The 20,786-nt window shown below is 37.5% G+C and overlaps 1 protein-coding gene across 8 annotated transcripts in view; it reads right to left on the bottom strand.

Moving 5' to 3' along the window:
• Positions 1-20,522, bottom strand: part of LOC108148487 (gamma-interferon-inducible lysosomal thiol reductase) — a 162,471-nt gene extending 141,949 nt beyond the window's left edge. For 7 of the 8 annotated variants that reach the window (XM_041708887.1, XM_041708890.1, XM_041708893.1 and 4 more), the window contains exon 1: positions 20,210-20,522. In XM_041708887.1, coding sequence (XP_041564821.1) covers positions 20,210-20,314 — 105 coding nt within the window. In that variant the 5' untranslated portion in view covers positions 20,315-20,522. Of the gene's footprint in view, positions 1-20,069; positions 20,089-20,209 lie in introns of those variants that run through there. The other variant, XM_041708889.1, reaches the window with a different exon arrangement.
• Positions 20,523-20,786: the final 264 nt, after the last annotated feature.

The raw sequence follows: 20,786 nt of genomic DNA, 5'->3' as shown, positions 1-20,786 counted from the left end.
TATGTTGATTGCTTAATAAGTTTTTCATATTGTCCTCCATTTGTATTATGTCGTCTTCATCCATTATCCCAAATAAAATGTGATAAAGCGATCCCATAAATCCAAACGGAGCTCGTTTATTTCTTGATTTCACCTGAGCCATAAAAAGTTTATTATTTTCTTCTAAGTCTGAGATCTGCCTTTCTGTGTTATTGAGAACTAAAACACACTGATCCTCAAAACTAAGAAGCCTTTCGCAAATTACTCTCATTTTTGGGATTAAATCTTTACCCTTTTTAATCATCTCGAAATAAGCGTCCATATTATAAAATATAATTAAATTCCAAGAGGGGGCTACAATCTCTACGTCTCCCATTGGCTGATCAACTTTAGCTGAAGCGTAAGATAATTGACACAATATACATAATAACAAAGCCATTATAAAAGAAAGTTTCGATATTGTCGATGTACCTCTTGTTCGTCTTTCAGGTTTTGTTTCTTCAGGGTCAGATTTAACTTTGTCCACAGACTTAATTCCTTCTAAAGGACAAATTTTAGTGATTGGTCTAGTTACAAATCCATCTTTTATTTTTATTTCTACCACTCTGACCTTTTCATCTTTGCCCTTGTGGATCCTTTCTACTTTGCCTATTGGCCATCTGACTGGATGAGTATTCTCATCTTTTAATAACACAATTTGTCCCTCTTCTATATTAGGACTGTCTCTCTTCCACTTGTGCCTCTGTTGCAGAGTATGTAAATACTCCTCTTTCCACTTAACCCAGAAATCTCTTTTAATTTTCTGGATTAGTTTCCACCTGTCTAAATTCCCAATTCTCTCATTTTCAATTGGTTCAACTATTTCTAGCGGTGGTCTACCAATCAAGAAATGTCCTGGTGTTAGGACTTCATCTTGATCAATTTCATTTTCATGGGTATACAATGGTCTTGAATTTAAGCATGCTTCTATCTGACATAAAAGTGTTGACATTTCTTCGTATGTCAGACTATTTTCCCCGATTACCCGTTTCAGATGGTATTTCATGGATTTAACTCCAGCTTCCCAAATACCTCCGAAGTGAGGTCCTGCCGGGGGGATAAAATGGCAATCAATTCTATCTTTTTCGAGCTGCGCGGCAATCATTGTATTTTCCTTGATTGCTTTAACTAAATCTTGATCTAATTTTCTTGAGGCTCCTACGAAATTATTTCCGTTATCCGAATAAATATTATTATTACATTTATCAGCAATATCTACCAGAACTCTGGTAGCTAAATATGGTGCGGATGCAGTTCCATATGTGACTGTTGCCAATTTATAATTTTTTATTTTTTCATCTGGAGAGTTTCTCCATAAAATTTACTGGTATTTCTGATCCTCATCATCAATCTTTATTTGACGATACATTTTTTCAACATCCGCGGATACTACATATTCCCATTTTCTCCATTTAACGATTATGACAAAAATATCCTTTTGAACTCGTGGACCAACCCACATTATATCGTTTAAGCTTTTGTTATTAGTAGTTTTTGCTGAAGCGTCAAAAACTACTCTTAATTTGCTCGTCAAGCTCGAATCTCTGATCACGGCTTGGTGCGGTAAGAAATACTTACCTTCATTCTGCACTTCGACCATATGTCCTAAATTCATATATTCATTAATGAAATTAGTGTAGTCTGCCCTTAGTTTCTCGTTTTTTTTTAATTTTTTCTCCAGATTCATGAAACGAACCATCGCTTGTTTTTTTGAATCCCCTAAGGTGACATCATCTTTAAATGGAATTGACACAATGTATCGCCCATCTCAATCTATCTTTGTAGTTTTTTTGAAATTATTTTCACATATTTCAGATTCGATATCATTTTTATTGTGTTGGTTATTGACGAGATGTCGAACTCTAACTCGTTCAACTCCTCGTCATAACTTCTATCAGTGACATCTACTTGGTCGACTTGTTTAAGACCTACTATTTTTGTCCAATAAAATTCTAATTTCTGGACTCTAATCTCAAAAGTTGAAACATTGTCTAGCTTAATGTCTTCAAAAGTTTCTTTTAAGTATTCCCGTACCTGTACTATTGCCCTATCTAATTTATTGACAACTTTAGAACTACTGGCCTCTAAGTCAACTTCGTCAGCTTTGTTTAAAACCCTATTTATCCTATCTTTTATATTTGAGAGATCTATCATCATTTTCTCATAATGATTCTTCTTGAAGTAGTCATGTTCGACTACTCCAATTTGAACCAAAACCGAATGATTTTGAACACATTCGGACCTTAATTCCTCATACTGTTTTAAATATTCGAATGATAGACTAGGTAGCTCTCTAAGGGTATGAATTAGTTTTGTAATTTCTACTTGCCTTTTTATTAAGGCAATAGTTTCAGCGGACAACATGGTTTTGACTTAAGTTTTGTATATGTATATATATAAACATAAATTGCTGTTCGTTAAAACTCGAGAGCGTCTGAACGGATTTATCTTTTCTTAATATTAAAATGCTCGTAACTTATAAAAAATAAATAAAAAATAAATTTTAAGATTAACTTAGCTGGTGTATTTGTTGTCGTCACTGCCGTTGTCGCCGTTGTAGTTGTTTTAGCTGATGCTGTTGTTGCTGATGCGCTTGTTGTTGGGGCTGTTGTTGCTGATGGTCGTTGTTGCTGCTGCTGCCGTTGTCCTGGTCTCTGTTGCCGCTCTTGTTGTTGATCCTGCTGGCCTTCCTTCAGTTGTCGTCTCTTTGAGGGTCTTTGTTGTTGTTTTTAAAGATGATTTAAATTTTTTTTTTAATCTTTTTTATTTATTTATTTTTGAACAGTTAATATTGGGTTTTCTTTTTTTTTTTAATATTTGTTTTTTGTCACTGATAGTTTAAATATATATATATATATATATACTTTTTTTTCACTTTTTCGATGTGTGGCCTCGAATACGCCTGATTTTAATTAATCACTTTTTTTTTTGTAAGGCCACGAAAACGCCTCAAAATAAAATTGTTCGAAGACAATTTATTATATTTTTTTTAATTTAACTTGTCGATTTCTCGACCACAATTTCACAAAATTTTTTTTATTTTTTTTATTATTTTTGAAAATTGTTTTAAACAATAAGGACTCTTATTTGTCCTTTTGCTTTTAAATTTATACTCTGTTTCTTACCATAAAGGGGAAAACAAGAGTCAATTAAGGTGCTGGCTTTCCTCTAAGTCTCTTACCTCTGGTGGGAGAAAACTGTAGAGTTGCTCGTAGGACCAAAATGTTAAGGATAGTAAATAAATACAATCTTTTTGTTTGAGTTCTGTATTGAAACTGTTTCATTTTATTTAAAACTTCTTGACAAGAAACTTATGTGAAAATCTTATTCTAATCTTAGCTATGGTCTACGTAGAGACCTAATATTTTAGTCTGGGCGGGGGAGTTATTTATTTTGCCCCCCGCACAAGAACTCTCGGTATTAAATAGCTCAAGTGTCCTGCTGTTACAGATTACAAGTGCATTTGAAAAACTGAACCCTTGTCGGGTCCCAGATCGTAAATTATGGCTCTTGATCGAATTACACAGTTCTACATGACATGTGCAGAGCTCATTAAATCTTAGACATAATATTTATCAGTGTTCGTCTGAACACTGAGAGACGAGTTCGGGTAGAAACGGACAGACAGACAGAACGACAGACGGACATGGCTAGACCGACTCTCCTAGTAATGATCAGCATGATAAATATACACTTTGTAATGTCGGAAATGTCTCCTTTACTGCGTTATGTTATTATAGCCCTTGAAGAAAAAAGGAAAATAGCATCGAACTGGCAGAATTTCAACAACACAAATCTCCTGGTTCATACCGCATCAGTTGCAGCAAAAAACAAGGGAAAATAGCACTGCACTTGCATTAAAGAACTCAGTTCTTTCTTTAAGTGCCTCGATTGAAATTAAAAAACATTGCAGCTATCGCAAGAATTAAATATTCTTGAAAACATTAAAATTATGATTTACTTGCGTATATGTTTAAAAACATTGAAGCTATGACGATTTGCAGCTTAATTATTTGATTGTTCTTTTATATATTTTTATTATTTGTATGGGAGCTATATGATATAGTCGTCCGATTTTGATGAAATTTAAACCATAATTCTGAAATATTTAACCATTGCTATATGTCGAAGAACTAAAAAAAAAATTAAAAAACAGCAAAGTTATAATTTTTTTTAAATTATTTTTCCGATTGTTCCTATGGGAGCTATATGATATAGTCGTCCGATTTTGATGAAATTTTAACCATAATTCTGAAATATTTAACCATTGCTGTATGTCGAAGAACTAAACAAAAAATTAAAAAACAGCAAAGTTACAATTTTTTTTCAATTATTTTTCCGATTGTTCCTATGGGAGCTATATGCTATAGTCGTCCGATTTTGATGAAATTTTAACCATAATTCTGAAATATTTAACCATTGCTTTATGTCGAAGAACAAAACAAAAAATTAAAAAACAGCAAAGTTATAATTTTTTTTCAATTATATTTCCGATTGTTCCTATGGGAGCTATATTCTATAGTCGTCCGATTTTGATGAAATTTTAACAATAATTCTGAAATATTTAACCATTGCTATATGTCGAAGAACTAAACAAAAAATTAAAAAACAGCAAAGTTATAATTTTTTTTCAATTATTTTTCCGATTGTTCCTATGGGAGCTATATGCTACAGTCGTCCGATCCGGCTCGTTCCGACTTATATACTACCTGCAATAGAAAGACAACTTTTGGGAAAGTTTCATGCAGATAGCTTTAAAACTGAGAGACTAGTTTGCATATAAACGGACGGACAGACGGACGGACAGACGGACATGGCTAGATCGACTCTACTAGTGATGCTGATCAAGAATATATATACTTTATAGGGTCGGAAACGTCTCCTTCACTGCGTTGCAAACTTCTGACTGAAATTATAATACCCTCTTCAAGGGTATAAAAAGAACGAAAAGTAGTGGCCCCAGATGACTTCCTTGGGGGAAACCAGAAAAAGCATTTACGACGGAGGAAAGTTGATTATTGAAGAGAACGCGTTGAGTTCTTTTTGAAAGATAGGCAGAAATAATAAAAGATTCATTCCAAATTCTCGGGAACTCTGAAGGTAATAAAGATAAGTTAAATAGAAAAGTGATTGGCCAAGACAGAGCTTCGGCACAGTTTCTTAGTATACACCTAGGAAAGTTATTAGGGCCCGCAGAATAGGACGTTTCCAGCGACAGAAGGGCTTTAAGAAAATATTATTATAACCGGGCAGATCATAAGGGTAGGGAGTGGAGAAGTATTAGGATTGTAGAGTTCAGTTAAGTTGTGTAAATACATAGTTAGGGATACGCATTTAATTTTCTTTTGAAGTTTGGAAGCATTAATAAACAGCACACGGTTCGTGACATAATTGGAAAAATCCACCGCAGAATTGGATTATAAGTATTTTTTATACAACCTCGATTTTTTTTTTTTAGGTAAGACAAGTGCCTATTGAACCATGGGGGCTTAGATGTGACACCTACCGTTACCTCAGGAACGAAAAGATTGATCGACGACTGCAATGTCAAATTAAAGGATGAAACTGCAGCCTCTAGGTCATTATTGATTTTAAGGATTAACAATCAATAGCACTCAAATGCTGGTGTAAACCAACAAAATTGGCATTGCGGAAACATTTTACACGTAAGGCCGCCTTAGTCTGAATTTCTGCAACGATCTCAACGTTCAACAACAAGGTTGGATGATAGGGGTCTTCGGCAGAGAAAGGGAGGGCTTCTGAGGACAACAAACGACAGGGTTTTGCTGTCTTTCGGCAAAAAGGAGATTGGAGTCCAATAAAAAAATCCAAGTCACGTTAGATAAGTTTAAATCACCCATTATAATAAGGTGGTCCTTATCGGCAATAGAAGAGGATACTAATTGAATGCCAGACAGGTGTATTAAATAGAGAGAAGTATCAGATCTAGGTGGAATGTAAGAGCAAGTTATATAAATATTAGTGTTATTGATATTAATTTTAACTGCAACGAATTCAATGGAAAGAGGGTTTTTAAAAGGAAAAATCTCCGATGAAAGTGAGTTGTGAACTTAATTTAATACGCCACCGCCCAGGGAGATGCGGTCAGTTCTAAAAGTAACAAATTTATCAACGAATATTTTTCGATCGGAAACCGAATAGTTTGGTCATATTTCAGTTAAAGCAATGATGTCGACGTCGGTGGTAAGACTATTAACATACACCTTACTCAGTTTACCCATTTTCGCACATTTTGGTATAAAATTGACAGATTTGTTTTTCTTAGTTTTTTGAAGCAGCTGAGCCGACGAGGCAGGTTTTTCTGAAGATACTCATGTACTAAAGTATTTACTGGCCAAATTGTAGAATCAAGTGCCTTAGAGAAATAGGAATTAGTGATACGAATTTTAAAAGAAGAAATATTGCGCTTTTGCTTAAAAATGAACTTATGTACAGAAATAGCGTGGTCCGTGCATGAAGTTTGCAATTCAAGAGAGGTAATGCTTTCTTCCGGTAGAACATTACTAAGTGATTCCGCAGCCAATGAAGCACGAGAGGGAACAGAAGAAGGTCCAGAAGGAGTAGTGTGAGCCGGTGGCAGAGACGGTGTTAAATAGTTCGGCAAAAGTTCCATATAATTTGCGTTAGTTGGCGTCGAGATGGATGGTAAATCATAAATAGGAAGTTGAAGATTGTTGTTTGGGATTTTTCTTTTCGGTGACGTGCTAAGGATCTTAGGTCCAAGAAACTGAGATTCCACTGCCAGGAATTTCTTATTCATAGGGTTGATGAGTTTACGAACTGCAATAAGTCCAGTCCTAGTTTGCCTCATGAACGTACGCATTTCATCAGTCATCTCGCGGCAAGACGAGGTAGGTATCGCCGCTTATAATGTCATTATACTCGCATTTATTAGCAGTGCAAGCGATGGTCATTTTGGTTAAGAATCAGGTCACCGTGCACAAAAGAAGAGGGGAGTACGGGTGTAGTTTGTGAGCATCAGTATCAGCCTAACAGCAGCGGACAGAGCAGCAGCAGGGCAGAGAGCGTGTAGGCGTTGAAGAGCAGCAGCAGCGGTACAGGGAGCGGTCGGATGTAAGCGTGGAGAAACCGATCGAAGCAAGTGCAACGCATGCAGCTTTGTGTGAATGTACACAGTGAGCACTAAGAGCGCAGTGTCACTAACAGCACCAAACTTTAGGGTTAGCGATAAACGCTGAACAAGCAGAGCAATAAGAGAAATAGTCAATTGGCAGCAAGAAAGGAACTAAGAAGTGGTTCTGTATTTACATTGAAAAAGAACAACATGGAAGATTTATTTAATATTACAGATTAAAATGAACATAACTGTTGCCACACCATGTGGCAAATAGACAACAAGAACACTAAATAGAATTACAACTTCTTTGCTTTCCAGATAAAGTTTTAATTTGGCGATGGACAATAGGCAATTTTCATATAGAATACAAAAAATAAAAAAAAAATTAAATTGTGTTGTCGTGCCGCTAATCTCACATAGACTGCTTTCTAGTGATGGGCGACGCGATCTCGTGATTCATTGCTTAAGAAATATCGATAGTGGGCTAATAAGCTAGAGATGAGGCATGGCAACAATTTTGAATTCTAACGAACCAGCAACAATAACATTACATTATACAGTTTATTTTATTTTTTTTTTATTCCTCCGGCAGGACCTACCTTCTTAGGTATATGGAACGCTGGGGTAAAACTGAAAGAAAACCATTTTTGAAAGCGTGTTTAATATAACTTATAAAAATATGAATAAGAACCAAATTTTGAAAATAAAAAAATTATGAAATTTTTTTAACAAACAATTGAGTATTTAAAATTAATGCAAAAAAATTCAATCCGAAGTCATAAGCCTATTAATAGACATCAATCATTGCCGACATTTTGTAACCTAGTCCGATAAAAAGTGATATTTCCAACTTATTGGAAAGTTTGTTTGAAAATTTAGTTCTGCCAGGGAAAAGAACTGGTACAGTATTAAAAGAGGTTTATAGTTTACTAACGGCTATGGGCCTATTTGTGGATAAAAAATTAATAATCAATGCGCAAATTAGTTTGTTAGTTAGACAAGCTGCAGGGCTTTATAAAATTATTCCAGTACCGGTTAAATTGGAAGAAATAAATAGTCTACAATTTTGAAATCGATGCTTATCATCTAATTGCGGAATCGATTCTTAACAAGTGGCAAAGGATGTAAACAAACAAAAGAGTTTGTAATAATAATTGACATTGGAGGAGTGCCAACGATAACAGTTGTGCGCTTAGGCTTCTTAAACCAAGTGGAGCTTCAAACTCTAGATATAAGTCTATTATTGAGAATAAGTCGTATTGGGCTGAGTTACCCAGAAAAAGTAGTTGGCTGTTTAGCGTTCAGAACAACACCAAGGCTCGAGTTCAATGCGGCGTCTCCAATTTAAAACTAATCAATTTATCAGAACAGGAAGTTTTCACCATTAGATCCGATGGCACTGCTTGAACAGATAATGACATAATTGTTTGCTCATCAAAGTATTCAGATAGAAGAGCAAGGGACACTATCATTGTCATATATAAAATTGGAACTCGTCAGGTACACCAATAATTAATCATACATTAGATATTAAAACTATTTAAACATATCAAACGAAACAAATGATTTGATAACACATATGTTAAAATAACAGGAGCTAGATTTTTATAATTTTACTGGGCTTACATCCTTAATGTTAGCAATTATAATTATAATAAATTTAGCTGTATATTTTATAAGAAAAATAAACATGCGAAGGCAATTGCAAGCCATAGCCTACCTAGCGGTATGCTTAATATCAAACTTATAGAGACAATTGTAAAATATAATTTAAGCTGATATTTTAATAAAAGTAAATTAATAAAGTAATTCAGAATCGGCAAGTACATTAGACCAAAGGACTGAATTGGTTGTCCGGAACCGTTTGATTTAAACAAATCATCCAAATGAATTGCCTATAAGGAATGATTCGAACTTTATCTACTGAACAACAATAACGAAGCGGAAGAAGGCTGCATTTCTCTCGTTGGCTGGGGATGGAGCATTGTACTATCTGCTTGCGTCACTAGCGTCACCAAGGCAGGTTAGCGAGTTGAAGTTGTCAGAGATATACCAAGTCTTGACTAGTCTCTTGCCCTCTCCGCCTTTTGAAATGGCTGCGTTCTATCATTTGCTTAAGCGGGACCGGCATTCAGGCGAGACAAAGGAAACTGTGCAGTTTTGTAGCTGTAACGTGTGATGCGCCTTATCTATGCGGAAGCTAAGTAAATTAAGCCTTTAAATCTGAGCCCAGTCAAGACATTCGACAGGACATTACTTTAGGCCACAGACAACACTTTCCTCTAAACAACCAGGCACAGTTGTTGTCGCACCGGTCATATCAAAAAGTGTCCCACTGCGGACTCAATCAAGGTCTTCGACTTCCGGGTCTCCAACGCCAAGTTCCCGATCAAACCAAATCAGGTCATCTCGAGTAAACCAGGTATTGCCGCAGGTCAATCAAAAGAAATCGGTATCAAACGCAATCGACGGCCGCACATGCTTAATTGAAGTGAACTCTGGGTCAACAGTGTCCATTATGATGGTGTTTACGTTCAGGTATATCTGGACAGGCGGGAAGCCATACGGTGTCATTTAAAACTTGATGATAACCAGAAGAACCCGATCCTGGTCAAGGGGATAGCTGACACAACTATACACTATCTGTAGCATCTGTAACTGGTTCGAGCCTCTGGGATTTCGAATCGAAGGAATTGCCTCCACGTGGCATCCCATTTACCTTTAAAAACATATAAAGATGAACTCGATCATCTGTGCACACAAGGTATTTTAGATCCTGTAGAATATATGTGTTTGCGCACTTGGCGCTTGTATTTTAAATCACTAGTTGTAGGGCAGAGCGGGAGCCAATAAAGCTTTCGTCCGTTCGCTCTTGCGAATTAGCCCCGTCTTTCGCCACCGTAGCATTAGTTAGGATCTAAGAAAAATTATTGAAATATTAAAGTTAGTGATCAATCGAACGTCATCGTAGCCACTCTTTTTGGTCGTCGTGCTTTCGAAATAGTTTCTTCACAAATAACGCCAAATAAATCGTCTTGAACTACTGCAGTCACAAGTTTTCGCGTTGTTAATACAAAACAATATTTAATTTTCATGGTGACCCCGACGTGATAGCAGTAGAGTTCGCGAGTTGTTTTAATTTTTTCGGTTGAAAACTATAAAAAATACCAACAAAAACACAAAGCAATTTATTCGTGTCGGCTCGGCCAAAAAAAATAAAAATGAAATTCACCAATATTTCGTCGCTGGAAATTTTCTGCCGTTCCTTGAGTTGCCCCAGACGTTTCTGCAAATTTAATAACTTAATTTGCTGCTGCCGCCAAATGGAAGTAAAAAAGGAAGTTGCCATTATCAAGTCGGCCATCCAGGTATAGAGTGCTAAGAGTTGAAAGTTAATCTGTGGCGTTTTGTCAATTGTGGCCCATCTTTCAACTTTTTGCATTCGTGTAAAAATCGGTAGATAGTGAGAATTCTAACCAAGAAATAAAAATTTGCATGTACTAACAATAATATATTTTTTATTGTATGTAAATCGCTTGGGCCCATTAACAAGCAAATAAAATATTCGTCGTCGACCCAATTAGTGCAAACTTAATTCCCCCAATTTTCGTCGTAGTGAGCACCAATTTAGGGTATAAATAAAACAGCTGGAAAAAAGTGCAAAATGTGGAAAGTATAGTTCTCAAAAATTAGCGGCAAAAACTTTCGCCGCAGCTTGTCCAAACATTTTCTTGCGCTTTTCAGAATTTTCCCGAGTTTTCCAATTTTCCCGCGGTTTTCATAATTTTTGAGCGCCTTTCGGCATCAGGCTTATATATTCGTTGCCCTTAGTTATCGGTCAGTGTATCATTCTCCGTTAGCATTTGCCTAGGAAGAGCCGCTAGCCGTGTACACACACGCACACCGACACCGCTGCCGCTATTTCGAGTTATCTTTGTTCGTTTTCGTTCTCTATCGCTGCAGCAGTGCAATTTTCAGTGCTTAAACGTTGGTTCGTTTTTTTCGGTACGCTTGAACTTAAGCGTTAGCACCCCTACAGTTCGTGCGTGCGGCATATTACTGTCGCAGGGCTTATATAAAAAATATAAAAACCCTATTTAAATATGGTTTTCTGTGCTCTCTCGGCACTTAGCTCCCCTACACTGCGTGCGGTCGGTATATTACTCGTTGATTTTTTTTTATTTAATTATTATTTAACAAATAAATAATATTAATAAAAATAAATATTTAAAACCTTTTCGATACCAACAACAATAAATACAAATTAACGCAATAGCAACCAAGGAGATCGAAGAGCAACCAACCAACCAACCAACGAGATGTTTGCTTGATAAGTATTAACCGAACGTATCGCCACTTAAAAGAAGCTAAATTATCAGTGAACCCGGTTGAGCTTGAGTGTCGATTAGAGAATTTAAAAATTGTATAAGCCTTTTCGAAACTTTCGTTGACAAAGACGACACTTTACACGAAATTGAAAATTTCAATCATTTAATTTCGTGTTTAGCTGGAGATGCTTTAGGAACAGTTAGGGCCTTTCAAGTCACTGCATAAAATTATCCCAACCCTTGCTACCCTGAGGCGGGTGTACGATAATGATTGCTTATTTTTTTTGACAACATATCGACACTGTTTAAGCTACAAAAAGTTTCCCAGCCTTCAGCTACAGCTTGAGAACCCTCATCGACACCGTCACAGCCTTGTATGACTCCTTGCTGTCATTTAATACATCTTGTAATGAGGAAGGTCGATGCAGGAACAAAAAGTAAATTGGAAGAACAGTTAGATTATACTTCCACTTTGGAGCGAATGTGAGGCGGCCCTCAACAGGCGATACCAACACATGGTAGCGGAAGAGGCTTCCAAGCCCAAAACTGTTCAGCAGACCCACTCTAACCCTAAGAAGAATGGAAATAGGAGTTTTTCGTTTGTCGCTGCCAGGAACGACTCTGTTCAATGCGTGTATTGCAACTCAGCTGAACATCAGATTGGAAACTGCGCTTCCTTCGCAGCCCTAACAGTTCACCTTATGCATTAACTGCTTAAGAAAGGGTCACACGGTAAAAAAATGCAAATCGAACAGATGTAGAGTGTGCAATTCCTGACATCACAGGGAACAGCCAGTTGTCGTCAGATTTTTGTATTATGAAAAATATTTCTGGTTATCATCCGGATCAAGTGGTGAACACCGGCGGGTGGAGGGTGCCTGAAAATATTCAGTTGGCAGATCCATTCTTCTTCAAGAAGAAATAGATATGCTTATCGGCGCTGATACATTCTTTGAACTTTTATCTATTGGCCAGATAAAGCAGGGGCCTGAATTCCCCATCTTACGAAAGACAGTTCTCGGCTGGATGGTGTCAGGGAGATGTGCCTCTGAAAATAATGTAAGGGCTGAAAAAATGGTACATCTCAGCTGCCAGGAGGAAGCGTTGGAGTCAATTGTCACAACCCTGGTCTGTGGAGTACTTGCCGCCCGAGGCTAAAGTCCATACTCCTGAGCAACAACTCTGTCAACAACACTTTGAGAAAATACTCAAAGATTGTCGTCCGGTAGATTTTCGGTTCGTTTGCCGTTTAAATCTGACCCAAATACTCTTGGTTCGTCATACGAAGTTGCGAAACGTAGATTTTTGTCGCAAGAAAGGAAATTGTCAAAGGACCCTTCGCTGAAGAAGATGTATATTGAATTCATGGAGGAATATGTTTCACTGGGCAACATGTCCTCCACCAATGACAAAATTCCGAATTCTCCGCACTATTTCATTCCGCACCAATGCGTTCTACGGCCACAAAGTTAGTTGAGAGTAGTTTTCGAAGCATCGAGCCGTACTTCCACGCAGGTAGCGATGAATGACATCTTGATGGTAGGCCCAACTATCCAAGAGGAGCTGTACTCGACTCTCCTTCGGTTTAAATTGCACAAGTTTGCCCTTGCGGCCGACGTGAAAAAGATGTATCGCCAAGTGATGGTGGACGAAGCTGACCGAAACTTCCAGCTCATAGTATGGAGACAAGATCCTTCTGAGTCCCTGAAAATCTTTAAGTTAAACACCGTTACATATGGAACTTCGCCAGCACCCTTTTTGGCGATTCGGTGTTTAATGCGGCTAGGAGAGATGGCGCAAGCAACTCATCCAAAAGCCGCAAATGTTATTCAGAATGATTTTTATGTTGACGATTTGTTGACTGGCGCCGGATGCGTTGAGGTCCTGCAAAGCTTTCGAGACGAAGTTTCTCAGGTCTTGCAAGAGACAGGCTTTGAATTGGCAAAGTGGTTTTCAGACTGCACAGAGTTATCCGAATCTGATAGCGCAGAAATGCCACTTATGGCAGACTCAGACGTAACTAAGACCCTTGGCATGGTTCGGTTACCGGTTAAAGATTACTTTCAATTTCGGTTGGATGACTCTTTCCTGGATCTTCGCGCGACAAAGCGAAATATTTTGTCGGTGACTGCTTTACACTGGATTAAAACCCATCCCTCGTCGTTGTCGGTTTTTATTTCGAACCGGGTTGCAGAAATTCAGGAGTGGTCGGAGAAAGCAATTTGGAGACACGTTCCCACGAAAGTCAACCCAGCAGACATAGTGTCCCGAGGATATGACGTGGAGGAGCTTATAACGTCCATTTGGTTCGGTGGGCCTTCGTTCTTGCTAGACTCAGAAAATAATTGGCCTGTAAATAAACATTTCGAACTGCCGGTTGATGTAATGTCGATGGAGCTACGCAAATCGGCAATAGCCAAATTATGTGCTTCAAAAATTAGAGTCCTTTTCGTCGCACCTGAAGCTTCTGAGAGTGTTCTCGTGGGTTTTTCGTTTTATTCAAAGGTGTAAAAAGGTGTCGAAGCCGTATTTCGCCAAGAGAACTGGATTTCGTTTTTGAGAAAATTGTCGAAGTTATCCAATTTCACGAATTCAGGGACGACATAAGTAAAATTCGGAAAAATAAACCGGTAGCAAAAATTTAAACTCTTTTCTTCAGGAAAATTAATTAGATTGATGCTCCTCGACATTGCTACGAGTTGGGGGTCGGTTATTGAATGCTCCTATACCGTACGAAGCCAAATTCCCGTAGTTGCGAAAAAATATGGCTAGTTAATGCTCAAGAAGTCTGCCGACGAACAGTTCGGTCGTGCATGCGCTGCTTTCGCTGCAAACCGCAAGTCTTGACGCAAATTATGGGTAACAGTTGATAGACTTCGAGTTCTCCGCCCATTCAATATTTGTGGCGTTGATTTTTGTGGTCCCTTCAGCACAACGTATCGTATCCGCGTCCAAAGCGGTCCACTTAGAATTAGTGTCTGACCTAACCACTGATGCGTTCTTGTTGGCATTTCAAAGGTTCGTGAGTCGTCGCGGGATTCCGGAGAAGTTGTGGTGCGACAACGCCACCAACTTCGTCGGCGCAGATCGCCACATGAGAGAGTTCCGAGCCCGCCTGGAGGAGCAGGGGGGCGGTACCGAAACATTCGCATCAAAAAAAGGATGCGAGTTTGCGTTTACACCGCCCAGAACACCGCACTTCGGCGGACTATGGGAGGCAGGTGTGAAGTCTGCAAAGCACCTGTTCCTTCGGACGGTAGGCCAAGACCTCTTGACCGCGGAGGAGCTCGGAACTCTGCTCACCAGCGTGGAGGTCGTGCTCAACTCCAGGCCCCTCGGCGCTCTAAGCAGTGACCCGAACGACGGCGAGGCCCTGACCCCCGGACATCTGCTCATCGGCGGCCCTCTTCTCTTCTTCTCCATCAGCGGCGCTCCCGGACCAGATCAGCCTGACCTGCTTGCGACGATAGTGATCAATCGAACGTCATCGTAGTCGTCGTGCTTTCGAAATAGTTTCTTCACAAATAATGCAAAATAAATCGTCTCGAACTACTGCAGTCACATATTTTCGCGTTGTTAATTCAAAACAGTATTAAATTTTCAATATGCCACACCGTTAAAAGGGGCAGATCAATTCTCATTTTTTCTGGATTAAAATCGAGCAGAGCAGTCCAACCACATCAATAGAAGGCCGGTCAATATTCGCCAAAATCGATCTAGCGCAACCTAATCAACAGCTGTTGATGCGGACTCCACACACATGGCCGCATTTATGGTAACCAGGCTGCAATTCGGGATATCATCAGCCACCGAAATATTTTAGAGTTGCATAGAAAATATCCTTCAGAATGTACCGGGTCTATTGAAAATATTGGTAATTTAAATGTCGCGTCATGAATAAGAAGAAGAAATATTAATAATAATTAATATCCTATCTTGTTAAACGGCATAGCTAACATTACGTTTCGATAATCTTCGTTGTCAGGAAACATACACACTTGTATAAAGACCACGACAGCAGCAGAACTTTTAAAAATTTGAATTTATAAATAAACAAGACCAGGAAAAACCTTCTGACCATTCATTTTGGCGCCCAACTTGGGGCAGTGACTTGATAATTAGTAAAGTAGCAAATCGTCTATTCGCACGATTATGTGTACTTAATTAATCTACGCATACATTAATAACTGGAACATTTGTCTAGCTGTCGCTACACAAATCGTATTCACAACAAACAACTACGTAGTCTTATTGATAACGCAATGGCACTTATGGGCAATGAACACAAAATCACCCAATTAATGCACACTTAATTATCAGTAGCAAGGTAGATCAAGAAACAAAGCGAATGTGTAATGAATCCCTAAGACTACATCAACCTTCCAACTTGGAATAACTTTGTCATTGACTGAGCGTCATTGTCGGTACTTAATATCCAGGAAATCCGTACACATCTAACTCAATCAGGCAACGCCCCCAACGGTACCGATAAAATGTATTCTTTAGTTGAACAGCTCAAACTTATAATACATATTATTGCGGAGACCACAAAACCTTTCGATCTATCGTTTGAACATCACTTCAACCGGGTGAAAAGACTAGGTCTTTGTCACAACTGTCTTTGCAAGGGTTATTAAGTATACAGGTGCCCGTCTACGCAAAGATGTCGCACATCACACTTTATTTCATGGAGATGCAGCCGTCCAGATTCATCAGTCGCAGTTGGCTCACAAGCTCGATCAAATCCGCCACAGATCTTTGAGGCAGTAACGCACACCCATCAATATAGCAAACTTGATCAAGGATGCCAGCGGCTGCTTCAGAATAGGACGGGCTTCATTAGACTCCTGTTCTCAGATGAATTTTATTACCGATAAATTCGTATCATAGGTGATTCGCGTACCCAAATTAAGCAGTGAACTACCTCTACAATCAAGTCTCGCTCCAATGACATTGAACCAGCATGGATCAATATTTTAATGAATCTCGGCGTACCGATTTACTTCTTCGGACAGAAACGTTTTTTGAAGTCTTGTCAGAACAGCGCATGTGCGAATAGATATTTCTGGATACAGTTCGTTGGGACATATACGGTCGTGTTGTTGTCCGCCTTCCGTTTAAAAACAACTAAAGTCTATTAGGAGAATCAATCGATACAGCCAGCAAGCACTTTCGTGCCCTCAAACGACGGTTAAGTCAAATGCAAGAAATTATTGATTAATATGTTTAATTTATGCAGGAGTTCAACCCCTGGGTCTCATGACACTAGTAGATCACCCAAAACTTAACCAAGCACATTACAATATATCAAATGATTGCGTTTATAAACCAAACAGCACCTCATGTCACACTAATTCACTAAACGACGTATCCAATCCAACTATTCAGTATGCCAATGCTTAAGATTGGTCTATTGACAGCAACATTTTATAAAACACACAAAGATCGGTTGGCCACAACTCGAAATATAAAACAAAACTGGAAAAGACAACTGACAAAAACTTAAAAAAATCTTTTACAAAAACTGTCCCAAAGAAAATAATTTTAGTGGTATATAGTATATACTATATACGTAATCCAGCAGTCGTATTTTGACTGTAAGCTAGTGTAATTTGTGTATAGCCATTTGAAATCATATCAATAAAAACTTGGCTTCGTGGTGGGAGTCTAAAGTCCTTCTTTATTGGGGATTTGTGGGAGTTGACATAATCCTTACTTACCATACAATACAGTACTCTACTTAGGATATTTTTAAGATATTGTTTGTTAATTAATAGTCTGAAAATATTTCTAATGTTTGCAAATTTATTAAAATGAAGGAAACGAATTCAATTAATTTCGTTTCAATCAAATTGAAAACCCCCTAAACATATTAATTGGGTTACGACTTGCCAACCTTTGAATACGGTACCTTCTGGCCCCGCGTCGCCAATGATAACAAAAAAATTTCAACAAAAAGACTTTTCTTGTCTACATCTTTACTTCACCATTATTAATTACTTCACCATTAATTTGTATAAATTATCGAACGCTCAGCGCTGGCGATCGTAAAATACGCAATATATATTTTTGAATGTATTTTAGATCTCGTAGGATAAAATGTAAGGAGCGCAGCTTCTTCTTAGGCTACATTAGACTTATTTAAGGGGATAAACTAGCAACAGACGAAAGGCGGAACTTTCAACGCCAGGAAAGCGCTCATACATTTTTAGACCGTTCTGAAAACAAGTTTTGGGAAAGTTTCATGCAGATAGCTTTAAAAATGAGAGACTACTTTGTGTAAAAACGGACGGATCAGATCAACTCACTTAGTGATGCTGATCAAGAATATATACACTTTATAGGGTCGGAAATGTATCCAACACTGCATTGCACACTTCGGACTGAAATTATTATACCCAATACCCATGATACATTATTCAAAAATTCGCGTACGAATGAAGAATCCTTCGGTTCCAAGGATACTTAAATTGAATTTTACTTTTTAAATTTTACCAAAAAAAAAATAACCAGTAACACAGAAACACAAAATTGAAATTTCCAAATTTCCACAGGCCAATTGTACCATAATAATTGGGTGTTCCTGAGTAAAAGTTCCATATAAACTTATGTTCCTCCAGCTAAGGGTTCCGCAGTAAAGCTAAGAATATGAAAATCCTATTTACCATTGTATTGCTGACAAACACTCTTAATAAACCATCGCATTATTAAAATTCACCGGCTTTAACCATTATCTATATATATTAAATATTACGTCAAAGTAAAAATCTCTAATTTTGTCACGATTCCTTTAGTTTTAAAGCGTCTCTAAAAAATATATCACTATTGGCGGCATTACATGTACTGACGATGCGCACCAAGAGCATGTGCATAGGAGACTACTATGTATAGCCGCAGAATTGAAAATCTTCTGTGATGGTTCGATTGCAACTTTGATGTCTTTCGATCTTATTTGACTTCATTAAAAAAAAAACCTATTTTGAGATATGGAATTGAGTGAGTGGCAAATTACGAATCTCGCTCGCTCCCATAGCTTTTTGTCGTTCTTAATACTAGGCCTAGGGATCATAATTTATATTTATTGAGTAATTTAATAAGGAATTTAATAAAAAAGAAAGAAGTAACTTTAAATGTTTGTTTTTTCTTCTTTAATGAAATAAAGAAATATAAAAATGTGAAAAATAAAACAAAACAAGCTTTTTTTGGCGATTCAAATAAATTTATGTAATAAAAAAAATATATCAAAAGTTCCCGATATATTGATTTTTTCGGGTAATAAATATTTTATCAATTTAACAGATTTTTAAAAAATAATTAACTTTGATACGATATTTTTGTATATTTTCATAACCCTAGAATGCACTATCCACTATAACAGCTGATTTGAACACTTGTGGCTTATCGATACATAAACAAATATGGTTGACCCGTTGCTGATCAGATCAGCTGTAATCGGAAGGTGGATGTGTTTTTTGGAAATCGGAACCGCTCCGCCAATTCAGTCTGGTTGTAGAAACATTTTAAAAAGAAACATGTGTCTATCTTGCATTTGCGATGAAATTAACTTTTCTCCAAGGTGCAGTGAAATAACGCTATTTTTATTAGCATACTTGCAAAAATAATACAAAATGGAAATTATTGGTATCAAGCTAATTTGATTTTGTGTTATCAAAGCTTGATACCACAAAATTTAATTGCATATTCTTCAGTTTAAATAACATCTGAGCCTAGGTAAAATGTAGCCTAACATTTTTTTTACCTAGTTATGGTACAAGATACCGATAAGTTGTACATAGGTTCAAACCTAGGTACTTACCAACACTAACGTTCAGGTAGGATAGCCAACTAACAATTAAATAAATTAGTATATATACAAGTTTTGTAACAAAAAAATGTTATTTTAAGCTTCGATGATTTCCAACAAAAATCTGCCGGAAAAGCGATGTCATCTGGCCGCTCATAGCTTCGTTTGGACAATTTTTGTGGTGGCAGTTTAGGATAAGTGCTATACCAACCATCCAGACATAGGGTAAGAAACTGTATAGAGGCACCATTTGCTCTGCCGCTCTCCCGAGTGACATTCCCAGTGTTGCCACCAAGACTAAAAAAGGGGAAATTTATAGTTTCTCACCGTTCGATTCGAACTTGTAATTTGGCCCCGCGGTGAGTTTCTGCGGCTGAACTGCTCGCTTATTGTTAAGGGCTGGGGCGAAAAGTACCGTTGCAAGTTCGCCACGGGACCGAATACCAAGTTCGAACCAAAAACTGAAAAGTGGGGTGGGAAATCAAATTTAGCCTCGAACATACATACATAGCTCTCAGTAGAGCTTGGGTAGAGGTTCGGGTAGAGCAAATGGTGCCTCTTTATAGTTCTTACTCTATGATCCAAAAATGAATGACGACTTAAAGCACAAGATAAAAGTCTCCATTAAGGACAATAGTTACGAAAATGTAAAAATGGGTCGATCGAATGACCTACTGCAAGGCCTCCCAGGACAACCATGTGAATGAAGGGATCTTCCACAAATAAACCGCAAAGCTGGAGCTATTCATTAAAAAACAGATTTGAAGAATATCCACCCTTTTTTTTCTCAAAACTCAAATTTTTGTAGGCTACCCTGTACCTTTTAGCAGCGAAGCTTCATTGAGTTAATTTTCCGTCGAAAGCAAGCTGAAAATGGCATGTGTATCACATTAATTTCCGGTTTCCACATTCAACGTGTATATCCATTAACAAATGTGCATGATACAACTAAGTACTTACTGTCAAAATTGGTATAGGTGAATTCCAGAAAAATATTCTCAATAAACAAACTAATAGAACGATCACACATATTATAATAGCAATACGCTTCCGTGTCGAAACCATATCAACAATTTATTTTGCTGCAAGTATTTTAAATGGACCGAAGTCAAAAAAGTTATTAAACACCCAACTAACTTAACAATTGCTTTCCGAAACTCCACTTATATAATATAAAGTGTTAATCATTCATCAAAGATAGTTGAACTAGGTATTCGATTTGTTTGTTTTCTGTTTCTTTTCCCTGAAACATACATGTTATATCTCAGATCTGTTGTATCTGCCAGTGTGACCGCAAAGAGTCTTATAAGAAAAGGTTCACTATCAAAAATGATGTGTGTCAAACAAGCGTCGGTGACTTATCGCCGAATATGAAACGGTGAAATATGGAACCCTGCGACTATTTTAAATCGTTCGTCAGATATAAGAGAGCAAGAGGCAAAAACCCGGCTTACTTAAAAATACTTAAAAATAACTTGAAACCCTAAAGTTTAATAAAAATGTTAAATTAAACTCTAGCTCAAACAAATCAAAAAAG

The sequence above is a fragment of the Drosophila elegans genome, unplaced genomic scaffold (assembly GCF_018152505.1).
Source record: "Drosophila elegans isolate 14027-0461.03 unplaced genomic scaffold, ASM1815250v1 contig_409, whole genome shotgun sequence".
Classification (NCBI taxonomy): Eukaryota; Metazoa; Arthropoda; class Insecta; order Diptera; family Drosophilidae; genus Drosophila; species Drosophila elegans.
The sequence above is the reverse complement of the archived record's forward strand: the minus strand, read 5'-3'. Positions and strand labels throughout refer to the sequence as shown.